Source organism: Cimex lectularius, unplaced genomic scaffold (genome assembly GCF_000648675.2).
Source record: "Cimex lectularius strain Harlan isolate CLEC.00 unplaced genomic scaffold, Clec_2.1 scaffold233, whole genome shotgun sequence".
NCBI classification, from domain to species: domain Eukaryota; kingdom Metazoa; phylum Arthropoda; class Insecta; order Hemiptera; family Cimicidae; genus Cimex; species Cimex lectularius.
Window position 1 is genome coordinate 96,931 of NW_019392939.1, and position 23,373 is coordinate 120,303.

The 23,373-nt window shown below is 35.3% G+C and overlaps 2 protein-coding genes and 1 long non-coding RNA gene across 3 annotated transcripts in view; 2 read left to right on the plus strand and 1 right to left on the minus strand.

Annotated features, from left to right (window-relative positions):
• The window catches only part of LOC112127885, a 54,825-nt gene extending 36,289 nt beyond the window's left edge, over window positions 1-18,536 (minus strand). The window contains exon 1 of the long non-coding RNA XR_002910770.1: window positions 18,493-18,536. This is a non-coding gene — a long non-coding RNA (uncharacterized LOC112127885). The remainder of the gene's footprint in view (window positions 1-18,492) is intronic.
• Window positions 649-6,094, plus strand: LOC106665110 (protein SMG9). The gene is made up of 10 exons (XM_014391320.2): window positions 649-807; window positions 874-1,031; window positions 4,183-4,247; window positions 4,307-4,511; window positions 4,587-4,727; window positions 4,798-4,980; window positions 5,039-5,186; window positions 5,290-5,440; window positions 5,495-5,612; window positions 5,679-6,094. Exons 1-10 carry the CDS (start codon window positions 754-756, stop codon window positions 5,803-5,805), a joined length of 1,350 nt encoding a protein of 449 aa, XP_014246806.1. The 5' UTR covers window positions 649-753; the 3' UTR covers window positions 5,806-6,094.
• A 54-nt stretch (window positions 18,537-18,590) lies between the features above and the next one.
• LOC112127883 (aryl hydrocarbon receptor nuclear translocator-like protein 1) overlaps window positions 18,591-23,373 on the plus strand; it is a 103,254-nt gene continuing 98,471 nt past the window's right edge. The window contains exon 1 of the mRNA XM_024229424.1: window positions 18,591-18,845. The gene's annotated coding sequence lies outside the window, so the exon portion shown is untranslated. The remainder of the gene's footprint in view (window positions 18,846-23,373) is intronic.

Genomic DNA, 23,373 nt, shown 5'->3' on the forward strand with positions numbered 1-23,373 from the left:
ATAGCCAATAGAACAGAAATATGTTTTTCCGAAACGCCATCTTTTCTCTATTATCCAGCGGTTAATGCCAATTTGGTCTCTAGATCCTCTGCCTTTCCTAAATCCAGTTCGTACATCTGACAATTCTCGCTTTATATGTTGAATTCAACCTTGCAAGATCTCGAACATTACGTTACTCGGAAATAAGTGAATCGTCTTGAANCTCGTGCCATTGACTTTTTTATCTCAACTAAAAACCTTAATTAATTGTAATATATTAATTGGTCAAGCGGACCACGAAATTAGTGAATTTAATGATAAATATTAATATTAATGTAATACCCCTGAGAAGAATTCTTAACATCAAAAAATAAACTTAGTCCAGGAAATCTATTAGGAAATCGTCACAATAGACAACTGTTTAAGTGCTAAAGGAACAAATAAGAAAACGACTCCATTTTGAAAAGGAAAAAATATTGGACCAGGGATGATCAAACTACTTGGAAATATATGAATTCATTAAATGTTTGTCCAATACTGCCTTTATATTTTGAAATAAATTTTTTATAAAGTATAGGAAATTGAGGAAAGGAATCGATCCTTTTGAATTAAACCGGGTGCCAAAGAATTTCGCAGAGATTCGCTGGTCCCCTCAAAGGCGCAGCACCGATCGGCTGCCAACGACTGTAACCAGCCGAGGAAGGCTTGGTCGTCAGTTTCCATCCGGTAAACAATCCAGCTTATCCATTTTATGATAGTACAACACCAACACAAATGGACCAGGACAGAGGTAGAGACTTCAGGAGGAAAAAGTACCCTCCGTACAAGGTATGCGCTGTTTGATCAGCCCCGTTGGCCAAGTTAAAGACGAAAAAAATTGACTTTTTTTAATAGAAAGAAGAAAAGCCGATGAAGAGGCCGATCATTCTCATGAAGTCCAAAGACCCGGACAAGACTGCTCAGAAATCGGAAGAAATCGCACCGCAGACAATTCTTCTCAAAACGAGGGATGGAGAAAACAGAGCTGCCTCTCCTCAAGCTTCAAGTTCAAAGTAATTTAAAAACATGATCAAGTGTGTGTCTGTTTTGCCACTCAAAACACAAGAAAGCTCATTAAAAATCACATAAATTCCAATTGTACAATGGCATCCAAGTGTAGTTGAGTAGAAGAACTGCAAGTTGTTGAATCGAAAGGGATTTGTCGTCCCTCAAAACACCACTGTGACGTACTCCATTGCTTCGTAACTACCAACTTTTGAGTTTTTTATCGGTTAAAATTATGCAAGCATGTATACTGTGAAGTTGAGCAATGAGGAAGATTAAAGGGCAGAGCAGAAGGATAATCAACTGATCAAAAATGAGCGAGGGATATTGCCAATTTTGTAGTATTTTCTTTTCCTAGCATTTTTATTTTATTTTTTGTTATAAATTGGATTAAAATTTATTAGAAATTATGTTTTTTACTGAAGGAAATTCAATTAAGGGATTTTGAAAAATAAAAGGTTTTAATTCCATAATTTTGTTTATCGGGCACAATAATTTTTTAAACAATTAATACTATGTATAATTGTACTCTGTTAGCTAAAATCCCTGTGCACCTGTTAGGCATACTGTTAATAAGTATTTCACTAATTTCATAAGGAATTTCACTCCATAGATATTGCAACGCTGCAGTCGTTGTTGCAAGTCGACTGAATGTGGATGGTGATCGAAAAGCCTTCTCTGTTATGCAACCCACATGTGCTCAATGGAATTGAAGTGTGGAGACAATGGGGGAAGGGGCAGATGGGAAATTCCCAGGTTTTCTAAATATTGTTGAACAACTCTGCTTCTTTGAAGTCTGGCATTGTCATCCAGAAATCAAAAATACCTGCTAATTTGAGAGATGTATTCATCGATAATTTCTTGGATGTAATGGACTGTAGTGATGTCGCCTTCAACAATAAGGAGTCCAGTTTGTTCTCCAGTGTAAATCCCAGTCTATACCATTACACCACGACTTCCAAACTGCACTGAAGGGAGCATGAACTGGGGCATAGTATACATCCGCTGTTCTCAGTAGACTCTTCGGCTCTGCTATCACTGTACAGAAACACATCATTAAACATAACAGCATTCCATTTGGTGTTCTCTTTTAGACGCTCATTGTACCATACCCTACAATGCATCCAACATTTGCTCAATAGGATTGAGGTCTGGAGATATTGGGGTAAAGGGCAGATAGGAAATTCCCAAGTTATATAAACATTGATGCACAACTCATCCTGTATGCAGTCCGGCATTGTCATAAAGAAAAATCCCTTCCAATGAGATCCCTAATTTGAGGGACGAATTCCTCGATTATATCTTATACATAACAGACTCCGATGAGATTGCCTTCAATAATATGCAGTCCACTTAGTCCTCCAGTGTAAATCCCAGTCCAGACCGTTACACCGCCTCCTTCAAACTGCACTAAAGGGTGCACAAACTAAGGCATTGCATGCAGAAACACACTCATCAGTAAACAAAACAGCATTCCATTTGGTGTTTTCTTTTAGAAGCTTGTCGCACCATATTCTTCTGAGTTGCTGGTGGCGGGCTGTTGCTGTGGTCGACTCAAATTGGCATCGGTTATGAGGCCAACTTCCCACAAACAATTACAAAACTTACGTGTTGGTAAAAGCCTTGCCAAAACATCTTGTGCATCATTTAGGATGTGGCGGGCACTATGGCACGGGTTCTGTCCTGCAGCAATGACAATATTTTTGACCTCTCTTAGCATTAATGCACTAAGATCCACTACCAGGCCTCCTATTGGTCTCTCAGAATCAGGCTAAAGACGAGGAGACCTTAATTACTCATACCCCCAATAATATTGTGAAGTTCTGTTCAACATGATGTCTTTCCGTGGTTAAAGAGAATACAACTGGATTAAAATGGATAGAAGACGAGAAAAGGTGTTTGTTCACACTTTTATTTAAATGAGTAATCTTCATGTTTACTATTCTTAAGTAAATCTGTTATTAAAAATGAGGATTAACATTTTTGTTTTATCCAAGTAACAAGAATATATTGATTAATTTAATTAACATTAATAGAAAACGAATAAATTACAAAAATCCCTATTTTGAGAAGTTTAGATAAACGGATGTTTATTTAAATGGATAATTATATAAATATATTCATAAATGGACAGTTGGATGTATAGATGGGTGAAGGTATACACTAATATACACTTAAAGACAAGAAAATAATGGTAATTGGTCTTTATTTGTTTATTTGCCATAATAACTTATTTATCTGCCTAGTGTATCTAATCCTTTTACCCTCTTTAGATTAAAAATCAAGAAAATCCGTTCAATTTTCATCCTGTCCAGAGCCAACTTGTGTAAGAGTAGTAAGTTTGGTGTTTTAATTGTTTTTTAACAATAAATTTGAATAAAAAATGAAATATTAATTTTATTTCCTTAAAAGCGTAGTTTTATGTCAAGAAGATATGCCCAGGCAGATGTTTTGATCAACAATGGACATAGTGTCCATTACATGGCCCAAGTCATGGGTGTGCCATGCATTACCATCCATGATGGTTTACAGCAGTTTAGGGCCACCAGAAGTATCAATTAAAGATAAGGTAGTGATTGACTACTATGTAAGGCATCTAGAGATGATCATTTTCTTGCTCTTATTGCACTTTGGAACCGTCATGGCTTCCTTGATAGGTAGTCAACTCGAAACGGTCTGTAATCTAAGGGTAAACACTGTGAGAGCTTAGAAGCCTAGTTTACTGCACCAGATTCTCTATTTCTGGAGAGACATAGAGAAAGGCGACTATTTGCAAATCAGCATCTCTTGAAAATGTGGGGCTGTTCTCTTCACAGATGAGTTCCAGTTTGGTTTGTGACAATCATATGACTGGGACCATGGATGAAAAATGCTTTGCTCCATGTACCATGTGAGAGCCACTTTCTTATCAAAATTTGCTTATAGAGTGACCCAAATAATGTGAGGATATCATAGCATTAACTCCATATAAATAATGAGTAGGAATGCCACTGGATCGGACGATTTTACTTGAGCAAAGCAGAGCATCTTTATGTCCATGATTTTTTGGGGGAAAATATGTGCATCCTATTCTTTATGGTTTTTTACATTAATATTTTGTGTAACATGTCTTTTGTCTTTGTATTGAAATGTTTTCAATATTTTTTGTTTAAATTTCAGACTATGCAAAGATTCAGAAGTGACACCATCATATCAAATCACGTCCCGGTCAACACAAGCTGAGCGTAAATAAACAAGAAAAATTCAACTTTTGCACCTTTATTAATCATAAATCGGTTTACAGCTGAAAACCCCTTAACTGCACCTCCGATTATGAAAGAGTCGACAAAGTTTTTAGAAGATAACTGCCTCCAGATACAAGACAACGTGTTGGAATTTCTGACGGACACGACGGATTTCCTAGTCGTCGGATGTTTAGGGCTGCAAGGGGTCGGAAAGTCAACAGTGATGTCCCACCTCGTCTCACCCCCATTAAGCGTTCCTAACACGTAAGGTCAATATTACTTTATCCCTATTTAATTTTCTTTTGTCGAATGTTTATAATTCTGTCATCCTTCTTTCAGGTCTGAACTGTTTAAAGTACAAACCAAAAGTAACATCGATTCAGCTACTCATTGCACTCAGGGGATTGATATTTATGTCACTCAAGAAAGAGTCATTTTGTTAGATACACAACCTGTTTTTTCACTCTCTGTTATGTCCAAGTAAGAATATAAAGCTTTTTGCAGTAAACTCCTTCAGAAATATACTTTTTTTTTTTTTTTAATCATTTAGATATTTATCAAATGAAGGAAGTCCTAGCTTAGCTGCCAGAAGTTGTTCAAGGGATGATCCCGATTATCCGTGTATCGAAAACGATATGGAACTTTTATCTCTACAATATGCCGCATTTTTGTTGTCCGTTTGCCATGTGGTCCTTCTTATACAAGATAATATTCATGACCCAGAAATGTCAAGGTATCAAAAAAAATCAACGAGTGTGTTACATGAATTTCTATATCAATAAATATTTTAGGTTTCTTCAAATTGCTGAAATGTTAAAACCTTCAACTGGGATTACTTCGGGAGAAGAGCCCATTGTTGAATATTTCCCCCATACCATTTTTATACATTCAAAAGTTAAACCACATTATTTTACAAGCCAAAGGTTGAAAGAAATTCAGGTAATATGCTATTAAATCTAATTTAGAAGTGTCAATATTTTCACCTTGACACTAATAACTACAATATAAATCCATTTTCAAATGGCAAATTTTCTTTTCTTAGGAAATGTACAAGAAAATGTACGCTCAGTCTCAGTTAGTTATTAAAAGCGGAATTGGAATTGCAAATGGTAGTGTTTTAAAATCGTTAACCCCTGAATTGTGTGACTGTGAACCAGTCAATGTCTTTTTCCTGCCATCGTTTAAACGAAAAGGTAACTTTCAATCGTCTCTTAGCTTTCATAAATTCATAACACAATGTATTTCAGGTGATGCCAAATCCTACGAATTGACATCGTATACTGAACTAATTAAAAGTTTACGATACCAGATCAATGGACTGTCACCTGCATCACTGACGAATACAGTCCTATCGGAAAAAAACTGGTACAATTAATGTTTTTTGTTTGTTTTTTTAAATTTATATAATAAATTAATTGGTGTATTTTCCAGGTATTATTACGCTAGTAAAATCTGGGAGAATGTTAAGAAGAGCTCACTGTTTCCAGAGTACGGACGACTTTTAAAAACTCCAGCATCATTAGAAACAGATCTTGCCATCGATTGTCCCGTTTCGTGAGGGCAAAATGGGGGAAAGGAAAGAAATGGAGTTTTTATTTTGTTATTTCTTTTTATAATTTATTTTTTAAAAATGTTTGTACAGTACAATATTTATTGATGATTTTCTAAAGGATCTGGTTTAATTTCTATCAGAAGAAAAACACTAACAATTAAAACAATAAGTCTACATTTTTTAAAAGAGATTGTGATTTTGGTTATCCGATAATGATGGAATGGTACACCATACTATGAAGATAATATAAGAAACATTTGTACAAATTAAAACATAATTATCCATAAAAACGTATTAAACCCCATTTTCCTATGACTAACATCATTTTTATATGCTTAAAATAATGATTCTGAAGATTTTGTAGGTAAGATTGGACCAAATAAGATAAATTGAATCAACAATTAAAAATTACATATTACAAAGACTCAAGGATATGACCTACCACTGTAGAAATATTTTTAAAAAATTCCAAAAAAGGAATAGTACATTTAAATTAACAAACCTATTTAATGTTACACTCAGACTGAAATATGTTCCCAGCAACAGGAAATTTGCAGAAGTCATTATGATTAAAAAAAACTGGGAAAACCAGCGAATAAGGTCAAACCATAAAGACCAATATCGCTACTAGTGACCACCTAAGCTTTTTGAAGAGTTATTACTAAAAATAAATATAAGCCATTGCAGAAAAAAAGAAAATCAACCTCAACCACCAACTTGGATTCTGAACAAGACATTCAACAATAGACCAAATTTGTCGAATAATGGATGTAATAGAAAATCTTGTATAAAAACAAATTTGTTCTGCTATCTTCCTTGATGTCCGAAGGACTCATCAATAAACTAAAATGGATGCTACCAAAGCAGTCTGTAAATATTGTCAGCTCCTACCTAGCTGACATTCTAGAGACAAACAAGATTAATATTCAAAATTAAAAACAATAATAAATGCAGGAGTTATACAAGGTAGCATATTAGGTCCACTGCTTTACTTGTTATACACTAGTGATTTTCCGAATATAGAGGGTTAGGGATGGTTAAAAATTGCCACATTTGTAGATGACAGTGGTGATATCAGTAGGACCATCAACCATTCAACCAAAATCCTTGGAAGTACTGAGTTTTATTCACTTTCAGTTTACAACTTTCATTGACGTTTCAATCCCAAAAATAATTGGAACTGACATTACCTAGCTGCTCACATGTATCATATTTATGTGCATAAATCTTTAATGTTCCCATAATTAGGTTTTATTTAAATACTACATAAAGGAAAGTGTAGAATTATATAGCCACTTCACTGGTCAAAAAAATGCTTCTGTGCATATCAGAGAAGGAATTTGTATTTGTTCTTTCAATAAATAGCACAAATTAACACAGCCTCCCATGTTTTTACACGGCAGAATTGTATGTGATTTGGTTGTCTGGGTACCCGTTGGTGAAGGGTAATGAAAAGGCAGTGCAGGTTAAGGCGCACACACTGAGCAAATCTTGCCCAACAAAAGACAACCAACCACTTTGTTCACCATGTTTTGCTTAGTGTGAATGGGAGGTGAATTAGAGCTAGCAAAATGGTTGGCCTTGGTCGAGGTTCAGACTTTTGTCGGTAACATCAAAAGGGTTGGCGATTCCATATGGTCCTTGGCCCCCAAACCCTGGTTTGATGAGGACCCCTTGGCCTTAACCACTGCAATCCGGCCCTATAACTACAAATCAATAAAGACATGATTAACAGACAGCGACACTGTGTCTCAACCGGATAAGCAAAGCAGCTCTCGAATCAAGAGCCCTGTTGAATAGGCCGTGTAAGGTTGGTACACAGACACTTACTTTTATGCCCACATAATTGAAAGTAACAATTCCTTTGCTCCAGAGAACATGGGAATGCCTCTTGATGACAACAAGCATTCCGGTCTCCTGTTCCGATTCTTATTGTTTGTTTTAATGTATATAGTACTGAATGTTTTGTGTGTGTTAAGAGTGAATGTATTTATTGGCGTGAATGTGTAGTAATCGTCCATTGAAGGGTTGAGATAATTATATTCAAAAGCTCCAAATCACACGATATTCGAGTTCAAACAAAACTTTGTGATTCTAGACTGGAAAAATAAATGGAAATGGGGTAAAACTTCCAGAATGTACAATCTGTCGGTTCACTGACGGATCTAGAACGTATTTCACGATTCAGAAAAGTGGATATAAAAATAAGGGTGTAGGCTATCGTGTCAGATGGCCAGGAGGATTGAAACATCATCGTTAAATTAATGAATTTCAAAACCAAACTGAACAAGTTGGAAATGCAAAATAGTTAATCCTCATGAGAAGAAGATAACAATAAAAGAACTAAGAAATTGGCAGAATTATAAGTTTCTGGGCAGGATACTGCAGATTCAATGTGTATCTGAAGAAAATTGAAATGAATAAAGTGTGTAATTTCTGCAGAAGAAACAAATTCTGCCCTATTTACTGATAACTACGAAGCTCGTTTGTAAGGTAAACGTTTCTAAACTAGAATCACTCATTATAATTATAAGAAAATTAATAGATGAACTTAGGTTTCAGTGTGCTTCTTGAAAGGGACATATACATAAATATCTCTTAAAGAACTACGAATAACACATTAATTATAAAGATTATAAGGAAATCCCTGTCTTGGAATAGTTTATGCTTTGTTCTATTAAATAATTTGTAATATTTATGTTTACGTTTAGTTCACATTTTTATTTGACGTATCTTTATAGTAGTGTTTATTGTAGCATCATGTTTTTCCCGATAAATGGCCGAAACTAGTGATACATTTCCCTGTTCGATTTTTACCGTGTATAGTTCAGGAAGCGAGCTAATCACATTCAACTGCTTGGCAGCACGCAAACTATCCGATAATTCGAAGACACGAGTAAACAGCGATACAGGAAACATCTCGCGCATAAGCGGCAGAAACGCGATGTGATCAATTAAGTCATTCAATTTCTATAATCCTCTATGCCAAGTCGTCAACAGAGAATGCAAAAGATCCGTCGCCCCTGATTTCAGAACAACCGCTCAAGGGAACAGCTACACATTAACACCGAAGCACTTACACTAGAGGAGATAGAAGAAGCCGAAATGGAACTGAACAAACGGGAAGAAGGCAGGAATGGATCGTACATCACTCGAAGGGCTAAAAGCTGATTGACCATCCGAAAAGTATACAAACAATTAAGTCGAATCTGGCAGAATGACAGTAGCCAGCAATGTTCTTGCTAGCATCATCTAAAAGAATTAAAGCAGCTGTCAAAAAGCGACTGAGGAAAGAGCAAAAGGGATTTTGAAAAAATGGAGCATTCATTAGCAGTGTGGCGAGCCCGGGATATCTAGCCTTCAGGCCTCCTACATCGATCGTGGACAAATATGACTCATTCAGGAAAGAGATGACATTCCTATTAAAATCATTACCTAGTTAAATGTATGTAACAAAGAAACAACTGTCAATTGACCCATAAAGGGAAGCTTTCGGAACAGTTCAACGTGGACACAGGAGTTAAGCAAGGATGCATCCTCCCACCCACCCTCTTCATCATGGTGCTGTATGCGCGCATCCTGGAACGAAGGAAAAGAAACATTCAATGGGGAATGCATTAAAATTGGAAAACCTTGTCTCTCTTGGCGCCAAAGATAAACGGCCTGCTAACCAAAATAACGGCCATAAACTTTACAGTCAAAGAAGCTTTAACATAAATGCCAAAAAACAAAGAAAATGAGAATAAATCCTAGAAAGGATAACCCTCTGAGGATGGGGGGACGACAACCTCGAAGCATTTGATTTCTTTACCTAGCTAGAAACCAAAAAAAAGCAAATGTTGATCCTCATTTTTAAAAACGGATTTATTTAAGAATAGTAAACATGAAGATTAATCATTTTGTAAACAAACGCCTTTTCTCATCTTTTACCCATGTACCAGAAGTACGCAATATTATTGTGAGAATGAAACAGGGTGATTACTGGCAAGTGGATATCGCAGTTGCGTCTCGCAGAGCCTGGTCTCTCAAGCTTTTCTCAATTCCGAGAGACTGGCAGTGCCACACAAACTGCGTGATAGTGGATCGCAGCGCATTACGACGCTAAAGGAGGACAGAAATATTTTCATTGTTGCAAGGCAACCTAACTGAAGTACAAGATGTTTTGGCAAGGCCTTTAAAAGCAAAAATTTCTGTCTGTACAGTGATAGCAGGCACCAAATAGTCTCCTGAGAAAAGGGGATGCATACAATGCCTCAGTTAGTGCTCCCTTCAGTGCAGTTTGTTGGAGGCGGTGTAACGGCCTGGACTGGGATTTACACTGGAGGACCTGAACTGCATATTGTTGAAGGCAACCACACCGCAGTCCTTATTTCCAAGAAATTATCGAGGAATACATCCCTCAAATCAGGGATGTCATTGGCAGGGATTTTTCGATTTCTCGATGACAATGCCAGACCTAATAGAGGAAGAGTTGTTCATCAATGATTAGAAAACCTTGGAATTTTCCATTTGCCTCTTCCCCCTTGCTTCCAGATCTCAATCCCATTTAGCACATCTGGGATGCGTTGCAGCGAAGGCTTTTCGATCACCATCTAGTTGACCTACAACACTTTACTTTGCAACATCTATGGAGTGAAGTTCTTTATGAAATTAGTGACAACTTCATTAGCAATTAGCACTATGCCTAACGGGTGCACAGAAATTTTAACTAACAGAGGACATAACACACGGTATTAATTGTTTAAAAAATGTGTCCAATAAAGAAAATTATGCAATGAAAACCTATTATTTTGTTATTTTTTAAAATCCGTTAATTACATTTTCCTTCAGTAAAAAAAATCTAATAAATTTTAATGCAATTTATAATCAAAATAAATTAAAATGATAGGGAAAGTAAAAACTAAAAAATTGACAATATCCCTATTCATTTTTGCGTAGTTTACAAAAATATAAAACATCTCTAAATTTTTAAAATTAAAAAAAGTAATTTTTTCTATAGGGACCTTCACAAAACGGCTTTTTCCTAGTAAAAAAAGTAAATACAACCAGGTTTTCCTGTTTTCTACCACAAATAAACCAGCTGCTCCCAGGGACACTCCTTCAATGAGTTACACTTCGGTTGTTCTATTTCTTTAGTGGGCTTGTTTCCGGTGGCTCCTTCTTTCTTTATCCTAAGGACAGGCTGCTTGATTTATTTTCGAGGCAAGCTTAGATACGAATTCATCTGGGTAAATAATTATAAAATACCGAATGGAATGAATTACTGCCGAAGGAAAGATTTTTTGTAGAAACTTAAATTTGATTAGAGTATGAATAAATTTAACAAAAAAATTTAATGGCAACTCGTGAAAATTTAATTTATTATTTTGTTCCGTTTTCTTCATCTAGTATGAGTTGACGCTTATACAAGTAAGTTTCTTAAGTAACATTGTCTTTCTGGATACCAAAACTACAAAAATTACTCATTTTAAACAGAAACTACAATAAGGAGGAAGAAAGCCACCAACAATATCTTCGAATGTGAAGAAAACGCTCCTGGAATACGAAGTTAATACTTCCTAGGAGATCGAGTCAATTGAACTTAGAAACTCGGAAAAGTACAATAAGCCAAGGTTGTGGGGGACAAAAACCCCCACATCCAAGTGTCCATCTTCATCATCATCAAGCGGACGGCTAAATTCTAACCAATGAAAAACTTCAAGATACTCAGAATCAGATATTTTGGGGAAATGAATTCATGGGGTCCTCTATAACAACAACCTAAAAATAATTTTGGTAGAATTTTGGAAGAGAGAAGAGTTTAATTAAGCTAAATATTTTACCATATTTTTATCCTTTAATTATTTCTTAATGAAGAGATCGCAAGAAGCAGGGTGAGACAATGTACTGACTTTTTTTTTTACAATTTGATGATATATCGTTTAATTTTGGTTGGGTCACTTCTACTAAGTGCATATTTCTAGTACTATGCAATACTTCTAGTAGAATCACTTGACTTTGGGGACAACAGATACTGGTTTTAAAAAAAAATCCTTTTAAAACAGTACATTCTTCATTCTACAAGCCTATAAGCAGGGCGAGGCGAAAAAGCTTGATTCGTTTTTTAAGCTAATTTGACCAGTGCCAAACCCATGGGAAAGGTATTATTTTCCTAATTCATTAAATCTTTTGAACAAATAAATTGCAACTTGCCATACCACGCAGTTTTGAGTTGTTCATCGTTCATCACTGCAAAAGTGTCTATTGTTAAACGTTCATATATACTGCTTCACAAAAATAGTGGCTTAGTATCAAATTTTTGTTTTTTTTTTTAATTTGACAATGTTTGGGCCATACTTTTTGTTTTAATACTTTAATAATGATAACTAGACGGAAAGTATATGTTTTTGTCGCCGATGTTGAGGCGACCTTATGTCATAAGATTTAAAATCTTCACAATGTAAATCATCAACAAGGGCATTTAAACCTTTAAAAATATCTTTGTCCACTTTTTGTGTTGGTGGCACAAAGCAAAACGATTGCAAAAATGCCCATAATTAGCGAGCAAGTTGTCGTGCCATTGCACTCGTTGAGGATGGAAGAAATCAGGGTTACGCTGTAAGAGGTGCAAACGATTGGTGTCGGACATTCTGTGGTACCAGGAGATTGCAAGGTGTACTGGGAACGCCAAAGAGCCAAGGGACCAGCTGAAGACCGATTTATCAGATTTCACACTCTGAGACATCGCTTCTGAAACGTCGAACCGTGCGGGATGTGTCCGTTAGTGCTGAAACAGTCAGAAGGAGAATTGAAGAAGTGAATCTACCTCCTATAGGGTCGGTAATGGGGTCCACTGCTTACCAGAGACCATCGTCGGGACCGTTTGTTTCCAAGGAACATTGACATCGGGTGGAAACAGTAATGAAAGAATGTCATGTTTACAGACGAGACTCCGTTTTCTCTCCATTCACCAGATGGACGTCTTCGAGTTTATCGAGCAGCTGTAGAGTTCTACAGCCACTGCAACATTGCCGGAAGTGGGTCGTTCGGAGGTGGTTCAGTTATGGTATAGAGTAGAATTTCTTTATAGGGAAAAACGTAGTTTATATATTTTTAATAGGAGGTTTAATGCCGAAATCTACGTGATAGAAATTGTTGAGGAATATACTGTCTCATTTGCTCCGTTTATGGCGAACAATTTTTGTTTATCCAAGATAATGCACGACTAACTGTCGCCACTAGTGTGATATGCAGTACCTTTGACATGTCAACTTTTACCTTATATTCCCGTATACATGATTTGAACCCCATTGAGCACTTTTGAGACGAGCTCTGACAGCTTGAGCACTTATAAGCATTATAAGCATGCTGAGAAGTTTAGAGTGTGTAATAAGAGCAAAAGGGGGTAATACACCCAATTAAAGATTGTTAAGTTTGTTTTATAATGTTTTATGTTCATACACAAACGTGATTTTTTTTTTTTTTTTTTTTTTTTTGAGAGAGAGAGATTGAGAGAGAGAGAGAAATTTATTTTCCCACTAATCAAATCTTATAATAAATACCTGAATTAAATCGATGTTAATATTACTGAAAAGACAAGTACATAAAAAATATCAAAATTTCAAAGTGCGCCACTTTTTTTGTGGAGCAGTATACATAACTGGCGTGCTACACGAAACGTAATGATCGTTTTTTCCCAGGTTAGCGCAGTTCCATGGGAAACTTGAAATATTGAACAGAAGGGAGTCTCCCCTTTATTTAGGAAGACAACCTGCTCATGGGCCATAGGGAGTGATTGAAAAGAAGGTCCCCTCAAAGAAAGCGAGGGGGCTTAAGATAAGGTCATCGACCCAAAAAACCGAAAATAAACCTCTATAAAAAAAAAAAAATCTACCCGGAAGTAATTGCTATTATGGATGTACTTTTTGTGTAATTGTGTAATTTTTGTATTTTTTGTAGCCAGATAGACATTGTTACTTAAGAGATATTTGCATAAACGTCAGAACATACTAGATGAAGAAAACCCTTTTTCTTTCTATTGGGTTGGTCCAAAATTAATGCAGGTTTTGAAAATTTCTTTTATTTTCGCAGGTAAGTGTCATGTAAACAAAGCTAAATCCTCAAACCTAATTTATGGATTATAATAAATATTTTAAACTGTTATTTTTTATACATTTTTTTAGTTTATATTGAATTTTATAAGAGTGAGGAGTGAGGATCGCAAAATTAAATATGTCCAAACTAGCTTTTCGTCAAAATTATTTGTAAGGATTTAAACTTGAGCGAAGTGCGGCCCAAACCGCGCGCATTTGGCGGGGGGAGGGAAGCATTAGCGAATGCTCGGTGCTGCGATGGTTTCTGAGATTTCGTCTTGGATATTTCAATCTCGAAGTCATGGAAGGTCGCGGTAGGACTTCTGTAGTTCTGTAGTGGACGACGACCAACTCAAAATGTTCATTGAAGCAAATTCACGTAAGGCGACACGGGGAGCTTAATTGCGGAAGAGCTTGGTGTTGACCACTCAACCTTGTTCGCCAACTGGAGCAAATTGGTAAAGTAAAGAAGTTCGACTAACCGAAGCCCAAAGAAATCGATGGTTTGAAATATGCACGTCTCTTCTGTTGAGCCACCAAAATGATCCATTTCTTGATGGAATCATCATGTGCGATGAGAAATGGATTCTGTACGATAACAGGAGCACAAAGTGACGAGTTTGACAGCCGTTGGACAACGTTCAGGGTTCGCGTTGTGTTTGGACAAGTTCCTTGAGCTATGTCGGGCAGAGAAAGTCGTGGCTGATGGGACCTTCGCATTTACCCCTAAATTTTACTCCCAACTGTATGCAATTAACATTAGCACGAGTGGTTTTTATGTGCCTGTAATATTTGCCGACTTCCTAAATCTAGAGACCTATGTACGTTTCTGGAAGGCAATTAAAAATTATGCCTAACTTTAAAGAACTTGGACCTTACTACCGTGTTCGTGGACTTCGAACAAGCTGCCATCACAGCACTTCCTCATATTTTCCCAAAATATAATGGAACGAAAATTTCATTTGCACCAAGTATGGTTGAGAAAAAAACGTCAAGACAAGTCCCTTAATAAGCATTACCTTCGTAAAATAGAGATTGGTTTGTGGATTAAGCTCTTCTTTCGACTTTCATATTTGCCTCACAGTACCGTGTACAACGCCTTTACAACTCTCATGGAGAAGGCTCCTAAAGAGGGTTATTCTTTCGGTTATTACGTCTTGTCAAATTACATCGAAATAAGAAGCATAAAAAAAGGGACAGAAAATTCGGTTAGAGGGGAAAGGCGGGAAAATAATGAGTGGTGTTTGAACTGCTAAATGTATAAAGTTTTTAAGTTGTTCTGTAGTAAAGTACGTTTTTAAAATAAATGTCCAAGTGACTTGCACTACCTTTGTCCAGCTGATTAGCTTTTTGGTTATAGTTGTCCAAGTGACTTACGTGCAACAAAAGGTGTACAGATCAGTGGGTGGACAAGGATGAAGCACCAAAACACTTCCGAAACCAAATTTGCACCCTAAAAAAAGCTATGGTGACTGTTTGGAGGTGTGATGTTGGGGTCGTTCGCTATAATTTCTTGAATTAAGGTGGAACTAATGCGCGGGAAACTGCAAATTCGTTCCAACATTGGTAAACCGTAAGGAGCCGATTCTTCTTGACTATATCGCCAGGCCACATGTAATACCAACCCTGCGGAAACTTTAAGATTGGAAGAAAATACCACTTTTTCACTTACGAATACTCTGGATCAAGGTATCTTGAAGAAGAAAACTTTAGTAGCTACTACCAAAGAAATATGCTATAATATGCATCCATGATGCTCTTTTAACGCGAGTTGAGGTCGTAAAGGATCTTGGTGTACTTTTTGATCAAAAGCTCAAGTTTAAAGAACATATCTTTTCAATAAAAAATAGATCTATGAAGATGCTAGGTTTCATCATCCGGAACACCTATGAATTTAAAAATCCTTTATGTTTTGTCTATCTTTATAAAGCTTTTGTACAACCCATACTAGAATATGCTACACCTGTTTGGAACCCATTCTATCTAAATTATCAAAAAATTCTTCAATCTGTACAAAACAAATTTTTAAAAAAACTTTCCTACAAATTCAATCTTCCTCCGAATTCTGCCAACCCGGAATCCGCTCTGAATTTAAACTTTTCGAACTGGCACTAAGAAGGGATTACTTTGATATTGTTTTTGTATTTAAATTATTAAACAATCTCATTGATAGTCCTTATCTCCTCTCTCAACTACAGCTACATGTCCCTTCGTACTCTCTTAAAACCTATAAATTATTTTATATTGAATTCCAAAGCTCTAACTACATGCTCTCTTCTCCTCTACACGGAATGATGATCAAGAGTAACAACATCTGCAATAGCATTGACTTCTTCAATAGTTCTGTGCAATCTATGAAAAACCTTATCCTACAACCTTAGTTGAATGCTTTTATATTTTATACTATACAAAATTATTACAATTTATTTCATTTACTGGTTCAACTAATTCTTGTACTCTAGTCTTATTATATATTTATAAAGAGCATTATTTTCATTAAATATGTACCTAATTATTGTAGTTTCAATTGGCTTTCAGATTTATTTTGTTTTCTCTGCCTTATTTGGTTAGTAATTATGTCGTTCATTTTTGTTGTTCAGTTTTTACTCTTTAATTGTATTTTTATATTTATCATTTATATTTACCATTTATATTATTACCATGGATATACATCCTTATTCTTTTTATAAATATTATTTGTATTTTTACATATATTATTTATATTTTTTGTTATTGTAAAATGTCTTTTTTATAGTGGATTTCGATCCGTAAATAAATAAATATAGAAATACGAAATATTTTCCATCACAATCTCTACAGCCAACGTGTAATAAATGCTTTTATTCCGCTGAATAAAAATCTTTATTTCGACTCAGAATAATGTCTTGGAAGGCGTTGACTTCACCGAGTTCTATAAAAAATTTATCCCTCAAGGAAACGACAAAAACAAACAAGCGTTAATCCTCATTATTAATAAAGGATTTACGATAGATAATAAAGGATAAGAATAGTAAACATGGCGATTACTCATTTTGTAAACAAACACCTTTTCTTGACTTTTCTCCGTTTTAATCCAGTTGTATTCTCTTTAACCATGGAAAGACATCATCGTGAACCAGAAGTTCTCAATATTATTGTGAGAATGAGTCATCGAGGTCACTGGATAGTGGATATCGCAAGGGCGGTTTTACAGTGTCGTCCCCTGGGCCTTAGCCCGATTCTGAGAGACTGAAAGTGCCAGGTCTGGTAGTGGATCTCAGCGCATTACGACGCTAAGGTAGGTGAGAAATATTGTTGTCGCTGCAAGACGGAACCCTGTCCATAGTGCCAGCGAGATTCTAAACGAAGTACGATATGTTTTGGCAAGACCTTTATCAAGTTGGCCTCACACCTCTCCTGCAACAGGCCGCCACCAGCAACGAAGGAGAATATGGTACAGCGAGAGCCTAGAAGAGAACATCAACTGGAAAGCTGTTCACTGATGAGTGCGCTTCTGTACAATGATAGCAGGCGCCGACGTGTCTACCGAGAACAGAGATGCATACAATGCCTCAGTTTGTGCTTCCTTCAGTGCAGTTTGGAGTTGGTAGTGTAACGGTCTGGACTGGGATTTACACTAGAAGTGGAGGACCTGGACTGCATATTGTTAAAGACAACCACACCGCAGTCCGTTATTTCTAAGAAATTATCGAGGAATACATCCCTCAAACCAGGGATCTCATTGGCAGGGATTTTCGATATCTGTATGACAATGACAGACCTCATAGAGGCAGAGTTGTTCATCAATATTTAGAAAACCTAGGAATTTTCCATTTGCCTCTTCCCCCTTGCTTCCAGACCTCAATCCCATTGAGCTCATGTTGATGGGTTGCAGAGAAGACTTTTCGATCACCATCCACATCCAGTCGACCTTCAACAACTGAGTGCAGCTTTGCAACATGTTTGGAGTGAAATTCCTTATGAAATTAGTGACAACTTTATTAACACTATGTCTAACAGGTGCACAGACGTTTTAGCTAACAGAGGACATAACACACGGTATTAATTGTTTAAAAAAAATGTGTTCAATAAAGAAAATTATGCAATTAAAACCTATTATTTTGTTGTTGTTTTTTTTCAGTAAAACACAACTATTTCCAATTTTAATGAAATTTATAATAAAAAGAAAATAACAATACTACGGAAAGTAAATACTACAAAATTCCCAATATATTCATTTTTGAACAGTTTATTTTACAAATCTGGGAGAAACAAATCTGGAATCATGGTGTGATTGGGCCGCCATACGATTTTTTTTACGTATTTTCTTCTTGCCATTCTTATTCTAAACAGCCATTTATTGTCCACTTAATTTATTAAAATTTAATTGTACTATTGTAAACGCTACGTTGATTTATATCATTAAAAAAATATGTCTATTTTGACTAAAAATGACCAGATAATGGTACGATTCAACAAATAATAAAAAAAATATCCACCGCGTTAAAGTTGCGTTTTGGGAAAAAAATTATAATCTTTCAGCGGACATTTATTGTTTTTGTTATTATTTTCCCTTTAAGTCAAAATATGGCATTTAAACTAGATCTCTTGGTTTATGTAGAAGAAATAGTCGATTTCTTACCTGGAATTCATGGAGAACGTCGTCCGAAGCGTAACGACCCTGATAGCGCCCTAATAAGTTTGATTAGGCGTAGTTCTGAAAATCGGCGCGGTGCCGCGCCAGGGCACAACGTAAACTAAAATGGCCGATTATGTTTTGTTTCCTCTGGTTGAGCCCAAATCAAAATATGTAATGTTTTGTTAGTGAACGGTTTCTTCATCGGGAAGACGATCACCGTTTATTCTAAGTTTCCGTCATGAGATAATTGTTGTTAGTTCGCGTTTTCCGTACGCGGATCCCCAGGCCTCATGTGCCATACGAGAAGACTGCTTAACAAGACTGAAGACGTTGACGATAGCAAAGACTGACTTCAGGTGAGTTCAAAATCGACATTTTTCAAATTGAATAAACACGTTTCTGTGAGTTTTTATATGCTCGCCGTATTCGGAAATGTGGGCGAGGCCGCGTTGGAATATCAGAGGAAGGGCTCATGCTCATTGTGCTCATAGTGCTCGCCTCCTCTGTTGGGAGTGCCCTAGATTCATCTTTGTCCCTCGTTATTCATCAATTTATGTGTTTATCTCGTTTAAATCTAAAGATTTTTTATTAGCCATGGCATTCTCGTTTGTTTCGCTCGCATCCGATCAGTGACAAAAGGTCTCAAAACAATTCAACCAATACAACATAAAATGTTTGCAATGTAACAGCACATAAATAGTCAAAACGGCTTTTTTAAATCATCGGCAACAACTGAGATAATTCTTCCCTAATACGTCAATCGGCAATAAAAAACTAATTAAAACAATTAAAGATAATATTTAACAAAAGTTTGTTGCGCCCCCCCACCCTAGAAATAAATGATCAAGTTTGCTATGTATGGCATTGTAAATATTCATGATTTTTCTCTATTTTAAAACACAAGCCCACAAAGTAATTCCTTGAAAAAGTAGAATAATTATTTAAAAAGTCCTTGTCAAGTATCAAAAAGTGTCAAAACAGTTCACACAAACATTTTAATGTTATGATTTAAATTTCCTACATTGTAACAATACAAGAACAATTGTAAAAATAGCTTCCTTGTGTACAGCACCAACATCAAATACGATAAATCTTCACCAATGCGTCATTAATAATAAAAACTAATTAAAAAATTAAGGAAAATGTAAAGTTAAGTTTGGTATTGCCCTTCTCCCACAAACTAAAATTATCATGGTCACTATGTATGACAGTGTAAAGATTCTTGATTTCCCTGTATTTCAGACCTCAACACAATTCCACAAAGTGATTCCATGAAAAAGTGTAATAATTCTTTATAAAATCCTTGTGGAGAACAAAGTCTCGATAAAATTCACTAATACAACATTAAAATGTTATGATTTACATCATTTACAATGCAACAACACAAGAACAATAATAAAAATAGCCTTTATGTGTTTAACACCAACATCAAAAACGATAAATCTTCACCAATACGTTATTAAAATTTAAAAAATAATTAAAACAATTAATTAAAATATAAAATTAAGTTTGGTACGGCCATGCATAGCATTGTAAAGACTCATGATTTTCCTCTATTTTAAATCACAGGATCACAAAACAATTCCTTGGAAAAGCGGATTGTTTCTTTGTCTTGTAATAAAAAGTTCCGAAACAATTTCAGTACAACATTAAAAGTTAGGATTTACTGTTTTACATTGTAACAGCACAAGAACAATAACATCTTTGTGTACAACACCAACATCAAGAACGTTAAATCTTCTCCAAGCGTCATTAACAATAAAAACAAATTAAAACATTAAATAAAATACTATATTTAGTGCCATTCATGGCATTGTAAAGATTCATGAATTGCCTCAATTTTAAAACACAAGAGCAGAAAATGATTCCTTGGAAAAGAGAACCATTTATCTATAAAGTCTTTGTCTAATAATAAAAAGTCCCGAAACAGTTTATCAATACATCATTAAAATGCTATGATTTAGAACAACGAATTCCCGAATCCGTCAATCAAAATAAAAAACTAATTAAAACAATTAACAAAGATATAAAATCATGTTAGGTACGATGTTCAAATGGTTCAGGATTTTCCTCCATTTTAAAACGCAAGACCAAAAAGAAATTCCTTGAAAAAGTGCAATAATTATTAAAGTCCTTGTCAAATAACAAAACTTCTCAAACCAATGTTCACCAAATACAACATTAAAATGCTATTATTTATTTGTTATTAAAAAATCTGTGTTTTTCCCCGTTTTGCACAAATTGACAGGAAAGTAGTACATGAATGTTCATTAATTTTTCACCTCGTTGTTTTAATAAATTATTAATTACGCTTATAAGCATTTCGAATCGTGTTTGTTTTCTCCAATTTATAATTGGATTCTTGCTTAAAGCATGTTTTAGATCACGTTTTTTCAAATGTCTCCAGCGTGACCATCCTCCATTAATTAATTAGAGTAACTTAACGTAAAATAATAATACATAATAAGTTGGATAAGAAGCTGTGTTTATTACAGAAATTGCTCAAAGGCAATTCAAAACTTGTTAGTATATTTTCTCTAATAGATAAATAATTGGAATCCGGCTTAAAATAAATTTTAATTTTAATTTCTTTTTAATGTTGGCGTTTAACGTTCCTCTCGCGGCATCCTCCATTAATAAATTAGGGGCAATTAACGTAAAATAATATTATTTTGAAATAATATAAAAGTTTAGGGTTGGGTTTAATTGAATCAGTTTAAAATTAGTCCTAGGTTAAAATAATTTGTAAGCCTTCCGTGGTCCATAATTTTTTTAAGTTTTATTTTTACTTTACTTTGGTACAAAATTATCATATTATATAATAATATATTGATAAGACAATGAAAAACCGTGAGTTTATTTTCTCCAATGGGAGTATTCCCACCCTCCAACGATAAATTAGATTTAATTAGCGTGCAAATAATGTAAAACATTAATCTTTCATCCGTTCAGTTGAAGAGTTTACTAAATCTATAAAATATTACAGTTGTAGATTAAAACTCCGAACAATTTTCTATTACACAGAAAAAACCGTTAAAATTGTACAATCTTTTGTTCCATTGATATGATATTTATATTTAATTATTCGCCAATGTATGTTGATTTCGATGATAAATCAATTGGAATAGTCCTGGAAACGCTATGTTATAGAAATAATTTAAAAGTGTCAATCATCATCTTAAATGTTGGCTTATGGATAAAAAAATTAAAAAAAAAACAATAAACAATTACGGTTGCTGCAATCAAAATACCTTTACAACATGGAAATGTTGGTATTGCATATTTCATTCTTATATTCATTGTCGTGAGTTTGTTCGAAAGAGACTTGAGGACAAGGTAGCGAAAGCCTGGGCGACCAATTCTTTGTCTTTACTGTCTTGATCCGACCCGATGACCCTAAACGAGCATTAAAGAATATGGTTAAGAAGAAAAGATGACAGCGTCCGTGATCGCAGAAGGAGGTTCACCCAAACCCAACTCAGAATCAACGAAGCAGTTAACAGACACACACACTAAAATGTCCGGCATTAAGAGAAAGGTTGCTCCACGGTCCTGGGGCCGCCTGTTAGGACGTTTTAACCAATTTGGCGAGTTGTCGACCATAACTTCTTTCCAGCAGGACCTTCTTTTCGAAGGCGCCATCCTTGTAGCTAAAACCATTCTAGTGCTCACCGCTCATATTCAAAGAATATATTATACGTCATCACGTTAGAAATCGCCAACAATGCACTCCGCGTCTTCCTTTTTTTCCTTCCCGCTAAAATAAAAGCGATTATACCTATGCCCAGTTAGGACTAGTATCAAAATAGTCGATCTTTCCTTTTCTCCTGAGGATCCATTAATAAGCCGGATCTTGCACCAACTTTTGGGTCTGTCCTCCGCGTGATTTGGAAAATCACCTCTCATAAGGCATATTTATGAAAGGTGATCGCACTTCCACTTTCTCTCTAGGGCCGCCGTTAGATCAATTACACCCCCGACCACAGAAACCGTTCCTGTTGTGATTCAAGACACCCTTCCTCAAAACAACTGCTGTATGCTTACCGTATTTATCTCTTTTCAGAGCTTAAGCCCATATCTCATGCGATGAGCATGTCAGAGTGTACAACCGACATAAGAAGGTGATTCCTTCCTTCCGAGGGTCTCCCCCATATTTTGGGCATCAGTTGTTGTTCCTAATAAGTAATAACAATACATCCCAAAACGAGTTGTGATGTTATTTGGCCTTGAGAACCAATGATCATAAATTCAGTTCAATTAATCATTAAAACAACTATTGTCATAAAAGCAAAATCTATGGAATTTTTTACAATTATATACTAATAATTTTTTGAATTCATCTTTAATCAGTTTAAATCCATTATATTTATTGGTCTGATTGACCAAATTACTTCTTTCAATTAATAAATATTTTTATGTATGGTCGGTTGAAATGAAAATTAGTGTCACGAGCGGGATTCGAACCCACGATCTTCGGCTCAATCACGGCTTTAATCAGTTTATTGTATCGAAGTGAATGGTATTTTATTATTTTCATTAACCAGAAATAGCCGCCAAACTTATATTCCCTTTCTTTTGCTTTTTTTTCTGTATGTATTTTTTAATGTCATTTAAATCAAGACCGTTCATTACGTGTCCCGTTTTATTATTACTGATTCCGGTCGTAAATTAAGGAAAATTAACGTAAATTAATAACCATACCTGTAAGTCCGAGACACCATTAAATTAGTCTAAAAATTACCATTACAAAAAACAACTGTTTTATTTCCATAACATTTTTTTTTTTTTTTACTACTGATGACTATATATTATTAAATTGTTCGTTAAACTGAATGTTCAGAAACCGTCTAAATCATTGTCACTATATACAAAAAACAATTAGTA